This window comes from Lutjanus erythropterus, chromosome 6 (genome assembly GCF_056507025.1).
Source record: "Lutjanus erythropterus isolate fLutEry1 chromosome 6, fLutEry1.hap2, whole genome shotgun sequence".
Classification (NCBI taxonomy): domain Eukaryota; kingdom Metazoa; phylum Chordata; class Actinopteri; order Lutjaniformes; family Lutjanidae; genus Lutjanus; species Lutjanus erythropterus.
This window is the reverse complement of record NC_139322.1, coordinates 23,184,079-23,195,143: the sequence shown is the minus strand read 5'-3', so window position 1 is coordinate 23,195,143 and position 11,065 is coordinate 23,184,079. Positions and strand designations below refer to the sequence as shown.

The following is an 11,065-nucleotide window of genomic DNA, read 5'->3' as shown; positions in this document are numbered from 1 at the left end:
ACACACATGTACATGGAGGCTGTCTATGATTACTTTTCTCTCTTTTTTCTACTTTTTAAGTGGTTAAAATGTATTTCCTTTTTATGATGTGTTCTGATACTGTTGCATAATGTGTCACAATTCACATGAGAAAAATACAATTGTTAAGACTATGAACATATGAACAGTGAAAATAAGGGGGGTCTTTTCCCCCATTGCTTTGGTTTCCTTCCTGATGTTCTCACCCTATTCTTTCTGTCTTTTTGGAAGTGGACGTCCTGACTGTGGTAGAACAGGGCAGCCTGGTGTATACGCCTCAAATAACAGACCAAAATATTAGAAATGAGCCACAATGTTGGAACTTGAGATTGCATAAAGCATTAAAGATGAAGCAGCTGATGTAATCCGCAGCAATTGTTACGTAACATTACACTTTTCCTCCAATATACAAATCCCACTAAACATTTAATTCAGAAGCTGTTTTACAAACCAATGAATGTGAAATCAGAAATGAGGTTAGAGAGACCCCCAGTGGAGGATCTGAGAACTGGAACTTCTACTGTTAACCTTAGTATTATTTTGAAAAGGTCAATGTGAAAATACAGTCGGCTATTTCTTGACCATCCTCTTAATGTTTGGCCAAAGTTCAGAACTTTTTGCAAAGTAAAAACATTTTTCATAGTGTCATAATTAATTTAAATTTAATGTTAAAGTGTTATCTGTCCCCTCTTGTATAATTTTTGCCAAAGTACTTTTAAATCGGTTAGAATCATTTCCAAGTAACAGTACTGTGATTCAGTCAAATGAGTGCAGTCAAACTGTAATTATACAGACAGTGATCACAGCTGTACTCAAACCTAATCACTAACAGGAGCACACAATTAACAGTTAAATCAAAATATAGCCCTTTCTTCACTCAATTAATTGTTATATATATATATAGGACTCAGCAGATATTGTTGCATGTTACTTAAGTTTCTAAAGTTGTGTTTTCAGAGACGAAGCAGGATGTGATCCTGACATGTCACAGAAAACTGAGTTTCAGAAAATAACTAACATCACTGATGTTCCTTACAGGTGTATGTAAATTTAACGTCAAAAGCACTGATCCCTGATGAAGTGGTTTGGTAATCAAATCAGTCGCAGTGTATTAAAGGTGCAGGTCAAACATAAGTAACAAAATGAATAAAGGCTGAATTCCATTGAGTGGCTTTGGTGTGTGGGTCCTGTTTATTCTGCCTGCTGGCTCACTGTGACTTAGTGGGACGCTTGAATACAACAGAGCCATTGTTAAGTAATTACTGACACCTGTGCTTTTCCTACTGTGATAAAATGTCTGCTGAGAAAACAACTTATGCAAATAAAACCCCAATCTGAATCGGAACGAAAATTTGAATGTGACACAGCCAAGCGATTAAGTAGGGTCTCTAGTGGAACTTTTAGAGAAAAAGTACTTAAAGGACCAGTGTGCAGCATTTAGCAATGAGCTTGCAGATTGCAACCACTATGGTGCGTTCCAATACACATACTATTTAGTATGCCAGAAAGATTTATCATGTCCCAATACATAATATTTCAAATGCATTATGCCAAAAACATTAAGATTCATTCACACTTTGCAGTATGAAAGCTTGCATGCTTTTCTAGCTGTTCTGACCCATGACCGCTCTGTAGCAGAAGACACATCACATCAACTGGGCTGCTAAGAGAGGAGGTCTTTGATGCTGCATTCCACATTATGTTCTTATTCTTTTTACTTTACTGTGGATTGTGATGGATATATGAGCAAGGGAGTCAAAGTTCAAGGCGCAGTGTTATGAAAAAGTAGCATGTCTCAACAGTATGAACTTTGTAAGGGCAATCTGTACTGAAAGTAAACAAACAAAAAGTATGAGATCTAAAAAGCAGGTCTAGTCTCAACCTCCCTTTCCAAATATGTAAGAGAATGTATAGTGGCCGCAAAACTCCTAATGTACCAAAAACACGATTATTTTCAGGTGATTACAATTTCAATAGACCCCCGTAAATCTTGCACACTGGACCTTGAATCATATATCATTAGATGTATTATATCTGTCTGTTTAGACTGAATGAACAATGAAGAGAAAAATGAATGGAATATAAAGGCATTTACTTTCATTACGTTGACAAAGAAAAAAAAGCACTTTTGCAGGTGTACACAAGAAATGATCTAAGGATTAATTTTTATACAGCAGCAGAACAAGCAAACAAATCAAGCACAGACAGGGTCAGATTTTAGACAGATGCCATAACAAACTTAAATACATTTTGCATGCTTATTTAGTGACTCTTTCAAGGACAAAAAACTAGGTTATCATGCCATTTCATGGTTCTAACATTCTGACATTTAATTTAAAATAAAGAATTTTTTAAACAAATGTTTAAAAAAAATTCTCGATGAGGGAGCACCCTTGAAAATGTTTTCAAGTTAAGACTTACAAAACATCCACTGAAAAAAACAAAACATTTTATTCCTCATTGGCAACTGCAACCTTCATTAAAACAAAGCCCAAATAAATAATTACTACCAGCAGGCATGCTGACACCACTTTTATCAGCGTTAAACATTTTCAGAGGACTCGGTGGAGGCAAGAGTGTGGCTGCCACATTTTGTGAACCAACCTGTCAAACTAATAATAATATTCTGCAACCTTTTGCTGCTTCTACATAACAAATAAAATTGTTCCCATATAGCACAATCTTTTCTGTTGTGGTCAAAGTGTGTTTTTTATTTTATTTTTTGTTTTCCCTTGATATTTCAAAATTGATTGCACTGCGAGTTCAGTGGGATGTCATTGACAGAGAGCTGGCCTCTCCAACTATCACACAAACTACACAACATTAGTTCCTGAGCACTACCTCAGGAACTACATCCTCTGACACAACTACTGGACAGCCTGCATCATTAGACATTAGCCCTCATTCATAAACCTATCTTACATTAACTTACATTAAATCTAATCTTACAGTGAGCTTACACTTATTTTTTTTTTCCACAAAACTTGATAAATAAGATTTTCCTCATGCTGTGTGACAAAATTATGATAGCATTTTTTTTAAAGAAATTTAAGTTTTATAATGTAGATACAAAATTGTAAAATTTTGCATACAAGAAATAATAAGAAGCCTACTTAAAATTTAAAAGATGCACTGGCTCTTGGTGAACAGATGTATGATGGGACACAGTGAACTTCATGGTGGTCAGTTCCTGTGATGAAGCCCAGCAAACCCTGATGCTGGGCTTCCTTTCTGTACTGTATGCAGGGTGGGCTGGGTTAACCAAAAAGTGCATCTTTTTAAAGTTACATTATTAAACATTATAAATGAGGACTGATGCACTCTTTAACCTACAACTGACACTGATCAACTTTAGTAATCTGCTCAGTCAGATGTTGGGCAACTACAAAATAATTTAAAAAGAAAGAGGGTTGTACATCTCTCCTGGTGCACAAATCTGTATTCATTTGCAAGACAGCTTGATTAATGAGGGCCACTGTCAGACAACATCCCATTATTCAATAGAGACACTTCCTTGCCAATAAATGCTTGTGTGATGAGCTGTCTAATAATCAGCCAGTGAGGTCTGAGAGCCGCCCAGTGGTTTCATCCCCTCAGTCTCTCAGCAGTAGATAGTCTTTGATCGTCTCTGGTAGGGGAAGCTCTCTTACAGCAGTGGGGAGGAACTGGACTCCGAGACTCTGCCGGACAGCGCAGCGTGCCAGAGAGCGAAGCGTGGGAGGATGAGCCACCATGTTCGTCAGCCTCGCCAGCAGCTGGGGATCCTTGCTCAGCTCCCTGGGAAGGGTGCCGTCAGCCCGTCGGATCTCAAAGCGCCCCGCCGCCCGACACAGCAGCTCTAGGCACTCCTCCTCCTGTTCAGTGCCCAGGCCCCGGGCCAACAGGGCCACCAGTCGGGAGATAGGGGTCTGGCCCTTCAGGTTGGTCACATGGACCTGGGCTCCGTAGTCTAATAGCACTTTGACACTCTCCAGGTTGCCCTTCATTGCTGCCCAACTCAAAGGCGTGTCATTGTTATAGTCCCGGGCATTGGGACAGGCCCCGCTCTCCAGCAGGGCCCTCACACACTCTGGGTTGTCTTTGAAGGCAGCCCAATGAAGTGGGGTGTCCTTGTTGCCGTCCAGGGCGTTTGGCTGGGCCCCGTACTCCAACAGCAGTTCCACACAGCTCTCATCCTTCTCAGCAGCATAGTGCAGTGCTGTGCGGTTGTATCCATCCAGAGCATTCACCTGATAAGGAAATGTAATGTCATGAGCAGTCTTATGCTAGGGAGTCAACAACACTATAATTTAATTGTGCAAGCACAATGACCAGTGCAAAGTGGTAAGTTTTGGACTGTCACAGTAATGTACTGTGCACCTGTTGCCCTGGTTCGTGTGTGCAGCAGCACAAAGTGCAGAAGGGCTGTCTGAAAAGGAATATAGATCTGAGGGTGTGGTGGCTGGGCACCAAAATATCACACAGACGAGAGAAGCAAATTGCAAGGTCAGTAAAAAATACCAAACTGTTGCAGTGCTACTTGCACTGCCATGAAAACAGAACCCTACATTTAAAGGCTTGGTTCATCCACATAAAATTTTCTATGGAACAAATGTTACTACTTTCTACCAAATAAATAGTCCCAATGAAAACACTTCACAGTAATTATTCAAAGTAACAGGGACACTGTTTCTGCAAAGATACATAGTTGTTGAATCTTTTCAACAACTATGTGTTTTTCTGACATTTTCTCCCTCATTGGACAGTCAACAGTCAAGAGCAAGACAGGAAAAAAAGAAAAAGAGAGGTATGTGACGTGCAACAAAAGTCCCTGGCCAGAATCAAACAATGAATATTTTTATATTTCTATGCAGTAAGAGACAAAAACAACATTTCATTCAAGTCCGTTACAGAGATGGATGCTAATATTTTTAAGCACTGGCCCCACAGGCCACCAAGACCCTAATTTTGGTGGTCCTAATGTAAACTTGTGTAGGATAATACAGGAAAGACATTTTAACATAACACAGCGTTCCTTAACTGTAACACTTGTGTGATACACATTTCCCATCAAGTGTGATGTGGTGTTTCCTGAAGATCTTGTTTTTAATGGAAAATCTGCTAAACTTCTCGGCCAGTTGTGGAAACTGGCGGCACATACCACATTAGATTACATCCTAAGATGTGTCATATCTTAGCCACTTGAACTCCTGCTTCCATTAACTTCTACATTTTCTTTTCTATTTTGTTTTTTCATAGTTTGCATTTTGTGTCTGTTTTTTTCTGTAACAATCATGCTAGTAGTTTGAATAGGCTTAGTAAACCTATATCCAGCACCTCTGACATATCAGGAGTTAGCCGGCGATGAGTACCGTTTGCTGTTTTCATAGAATATCGAACTAAAATGTGTGAAGGAAGTGGGATGTTTGTGGAGCTGTAATATGTTGGTGACGACTTGCAGTTTGTGAACTCAAATTTGTGGCCAAAGGTGGCCACCTACATGGAATATTTCTTGGCCACGTAGAAACCTTTTCTGGCCATGGGCATGGTTAATGTTGAGTCATGCTTTGTATTCAGGTGGAGGCAGAAATCTCAGAAGACAGACGCATCCATACCTGCATAAATTTAACCAAATCTGTAAGGCTAGATATCACTAGAGCTGAATTAAAAAATTATCATTGCTCACATACAATTAGTATTATTAGGCTTCATAAATGCTACCTTTCAGGCAGCTACTGATTTCAATTAATGCCAGCACAGTATGACACTGAAACATGTCTTTGTTTGCGTGTTTCAGTTCCATTTGATTGCTGCAAACACCATTCATTTTTTTTCTTTATTGAACACACCAACAGGGGAAAAAAATGTCCTGCTCACACTTGAATTGCTCCACAAAGGTCTTGAAAAAAATAAAACCACTGTTCACTGTGATGGATTACCTCAAGCAACTCCAGCAGCTTCAACTCTCTGCAGCTTGACTATAATGTACAGTGGCTGTCTGGAAGGTAGTTAATTAACCTGAAACCTTGAAATCATGTTTCTGTCTGTCTGTAAAAAGTCACTTATGACATACCTCTGCCCCCTTCTCCAACAGCAGCTCCACACAGTCAGCGTCAGCAACCATACAGGCACAGTGCAGGGGCTTCAGGGTGCCATGCATGCGGTTCACATCAGCTCCCTGAGGCATACCAGAGATAATTATGTCAATATAATGCATGACACTGAGAGATGGTATTTATTTTAACTTGGACTGGAAGATGAACATGCCTACCTTACGAATGAGATCCTCTACATTGTCGTGTGGGAATGAGCGGATGGCTGCGATGGTGCGGATGAGCCGCTCAGACAAGGAGTATTTACTCTGAATGCTTTGCATGATGTACCACATAGTAGAGCTCATGTGTAACTGAGGACCATGGCACCCGGGCAGGGGTGACACAACAGCACACTGAAACACATTTTACAAGAGGTTGGAGTTAAACGCTGTATAACACAATAACAGAGATCCATGAGCCTAAAAGAAACATATCAGAATATAATGAATAACAAATCTTAAAGGTTTGTCAGCGGTTTTTAGTTATTTTGGCAGATTAGATGTCTTCTTAGATAGTGTCTGTTGTAGGTATTTTTTAAATATTTCATTATATGTTTTCTGGTGCTTTATAGAAATTGGAGACAGATCGACAGAATACTGATGACAGACTATTTTGATAACTGCCTCTCAAATATGGAGATTTCCTGTTTTTCTCTGTTTTATATCACATTAAACTGAATATCAATTGTTTTGGATTGACAAAAAAAGAAATTTAAAGACATCACCTTGAACTTTCAGAAAGTGGGATGAACATTTTTCACCATTTTCTGACATTTTTCAGACCGAACAAAGTAATCTATAAATTAATATTTTTTTTAAGCTGCAGTCCTGATAGAAATGCACTTCTTCCACAAGTATTTTACCATCATGGCAGTTTACATAATGTGGCGCTGCAAAGTCAGCAACTTTTCCCCCATAGACAGGGGTTTGCAACTTGAGGCTCCAGAGCCACATGCAGCTCTTCCGCTCCTCTTCAGTGGCTCCCGGTGACTTTGGCAAATGATAAGGAAATGAATAACATTTTATTTTTTTTTTAATATTTTTCATGTCTCATTGTTGTAGGTCTATGAAAAAGTTGAGACAGCTCAAAATGTCAAGCCAACATACTACATACATAGTACGTAAGTTCTGAGCCCAAGTCAAATTCTTCAGTTTTGAAAAAGTTTTACCAACTACTGATCTTTTGTTGAGATAATTTACTTTTCTTCTTTAGATAAACTTAAGTATTTGAATTTTAGAAACCTCAAAATTATAGCATAAACCATTCATTTTAAGGCAAAATCAGGTTCACAGTTAACTGTGACCAAATTTTGAAAAACAATTTTTTTAAGTTTCTCTAACTTTACCTATAAATTTATTTAAATAATAATAATAATAAATTATCTCAACTAAAGGTCAGCAGAAAGTTTGTAAAAGTTTGAGTTGGGTACAAAACTCAAAAATCTATTGCAGTATGTTGTACACCAAAATTGTTTATATTTCATCAACTAAAATATGCATCAAAGACTGTGTCTATGGCTCAGCGTCTTTTTCTTCTAAATTGTGATGGTGGCTCATCTTCTTGAGTCTCCATGAGCTATGGCTGCCAAAAAGAGTCTTCAGGGAAAAGAGAGAACTTAATAGTTGCGGCTCCAGACAGACTCCCCACCCCTTTTTTGGGCCAAAAATGTCTCTTTCAATTGTAAAGGTTGCTGACCCCTGCCCATGGAGATATGGGTAGAAATGTGGGTTGTTTTATTGTGGTAAAAAAATATATATGTGCCCATACTGCAGAAACACCTTTAATTTAAAAGAAAAAATACACATACTGTACATAATCAGGTCTGCAAAGACAAGTTAAATTGAATATTAAGGATGCATGATATGAATTTTTCTCGGCCGATACCAATAACTTATAATCACCTGCTTCTCATGGCCTATACCAAAAAAATAATGGATAATTTCACATTTTTGTACTTTAAAAAGTTCTTACAGTCTATAGTTTATAACCACTTGAGTGTAAGAAAGGCTTAGATGTAGTGAGCAAAGATGGATGATTAAATTTTCCATAACTCTGTCTGAACCACATCTAACATCACAATACAACAAAACAAAGAACAGTTCTGACTCTTCATATGGTCACTCAGTTTTCCAAGTAAATTTTGTCTAAACACTTCACAAATAGATTTTGCTTTATGCTTTGGCAATCTGTCAAACCAGATATAAGTAGAGATTATATTTCTCAGCCAACAGATGCCAACACTGATATAGATCAATATAGCTGGATAGGCCAATACCGGCAAGATAATGTATCCGCCCCAATATTATTATGCATACTATATTATATTTATACTAAACATTGATATTAGAATGGCACATTCTCTCTTTGATTTTAAAAGTAAATTAAAGACTTTTTAATCTGGCATCAATTTTGGAATAATGTTGTAGATTTAGTTTTGAAGCTTCAATCACTGGTTTTATTTTTTTTTTTATCCCTGGTGTTTCTTTTATCGATTGACGTTTCACATTAATTTATCGTCGCAACTTTTATTCCTGAAAAAAAGGTTTATTTACTGTTTTATTATTAGCATTATTATTAATATTGTTATTATTATTACTATTATTGTTGTTGTTATTATTATTATTCTTTCTGCTGTTTTAATTTTGCTATGCAAAGCACTTAAGACTGCATGTACGAAAGACGAGTTGAGCTGAATATTATAGGTCCAGCACCAACTCCTTTTATTAGCAAATGAACATCAGCATTTAATAAATGACAACTGTTCTCTGTTCTTTGGCCGAAATAACTTTAGCTCTAAAGAAATGCCATGCAATCTAGAAAGTGCTTGTACAGAGCATAGATGTCAAACTTTAGTCTTTTGTTACTACTTAATGGAAATCGACCGAGAGCTGACTGTCAATCTAAGTAATTTTATGCTAACTAAACGTAAACAAATGACACTGACAGCTAGCGTTAGCTCACTTGACAATAACACTGCTCCACAACAAAAGAACTATAAAGACAGTCTGTAACAGTGAGGCACGTTTCACACCAAATGCCAACTTTTAAAAATACTAGAACAAGTTATTACATAGGTTAAAATCACAAAAGCTCCTTGGCTAGGAAGCAGACGCTGACGGGCTGATAAAGAAAAAAACATATCCTCGGCTACATTTTCACCGGCTGCTAGCTAACGTTAGCATCAAGTTAGCTAGCTAGCGAGCTAACGTTAGCATCGAGATGCGAGGAAGAATCGACACTCGTAGGCGACAAAAATCAAATGACATTCATTTCGGACACTTGTGAAGGCGCTTTGGGGTGCTCTTCACGTGAAACATCGATAAATTACCGATGCAAATGTTCCAACGTACCGTTTCTGGTCCACGGTTTGAAGGTCTGACAGGTTACCGTACGGACTGTTTGCTGCTGGCTTCGACATAAACACTGAACGTCACTGCTCCGGCCACGCCCTCCACCTCGAGCCCTCTGTTATTTAAACCCGACCGAGCCAATGGTCACTTCAAATCGCTTGATATTTTCTTTTCTAGCAGATTACGATGTCCGACTGAAAGACGTGCCCCTGTCAAGTGCACTTACATTCCCAATATAGACAAGTATGGCAGCACTAAAGGCGTCCACTGACATGCCATGAATGCCTTCAGCTCATGACCATGTTGAGATACAGTCGACCAGCAGAGAGACACTGAACAAGTGGCTTCGCAAATCATTTGAAGACTGACAGGTCAGCCAGGCCAACAAACCACAAACAGACCACGGACAATCATGTATTTAGTGTTTCTAAAGTCAGTCTGATATTTTGTCTGACTGTGGACACTTGATCGCCTTTTTGAAAGTCAAGGATCCACAAGCAAAAGGAGTTGCAGTGAAGTCGGTTTAATGCTGAAAATCGCAATCCTGATTCCAAAAAAAAAAGCTTTCAGATCCTATTTAACCTATATTCAATGTAATACAATACAAAAACATATTTAATGACATGTATTGATGTAAACATATGCTCATTCTGAAATTGGTGACAGCAATATGTAGCAAAAAAGTTGGGACTGTGGCAACTAAAGATGGGTTAAGTTGTGATATGCTCAAAAAACACCTGTTTGGATCACACCATGGTTAAACAGGTTAACTGCTAACTAGCTAGTCAAATCATTAGTTTTGAAAGGGCCATCTTTCAGAAGGCTCAGTCGTTCAGTTCAGCTCATCCAAGGGTGGGGCGAGGTTCACCACTTTGCATGAGCTAATAGTCCAACAGGTAAAGAATGTTTCTCAATGCTCAACGCATTCCTCAGTTTGACCCCTCAGGTACAATTCAACATGAATGATTTTAATAATTAATAATGGGCTCAGGAACACTTAAGAAAACTGAGGCCGGTAAACAAGTTCTACAGATGCAAGCTATAAGTCTACTATGCAGAGAGAAAGTCATATATCAACATCATCCTGAAACACTGCTGACTTCTCTGGGCCCGAGCTCATCTGAGATGAACTGACAGAGAGTACAAAAGTGTGCTGTGGTCTGACGAGTACACATTTCAAATTGTTTTTGGAAATCATGGACATCATGACCTACAGAGGAGAAGGATGGTCCAGATTGTTACCAGCACAAAGTTTAAAAGCCAGCATCTGTCATGTTATGGTGGTATGTTAGTGCCCATGGCATCATGAGTAATTGTCACATCTGCGAAGGCCCCATTGTTGCTGAAAGGTACACAGGTTTTGGAGCAATATGTGCTGCCATCCAGACATCTTTTTCAGAGAAGTCCCAGCTCATTTCAGCAAGACAAAGCCAAGACGCATTCTGCACACGTTCCAACAGTGTGGCTTTGCAGTAGAAGACTTTAGGTACTAGACTGACCTGCCTGCAGTCCAGACCTGTCTCTTCATTGAAAATGTGCGGTGGATTATGAAACACAAAATACGACAACAGGGACCCCAGGCTACTGAGCATCTGAAGTCGTAACACACAATGCAACATTTAG

General features: G+C 38.7%; 1 protein-coding gene across 1 annotated transcript; it reads right to left on the bottom strand.

The window, feature by feature from the left end:
- Positions 1-2,093: 2,093 nt before the first annotated feature.
- asb8 (ankyrin repeat and SOCS box containing 8) lies at positions 2,094-9,630 on the bottom strand. The gene is made up of 4 exons (XM_084721244.1): positions 9,443-9,630; positions 6,269-6,445; positions 6,071-6,175; positions 2,094-4,247 (listed from the first exon to the last, which is right to left on the bottom strand). The coding sequence occupies exons 2-4, from the start codon at positions 6,395-6,397 to the stop codon at positions 3,612-3,614; spliced, it is 870 nt and encodes a 289-aa protein (XP_084577370.1). The 5' UTR covers positions 6,398-6,445; positions 9,443-9,630; the 3' UTR covers positions 2,094-3,611.
- Positions 9,631-11,065: the final 1,435 nt, after the last annotated feature.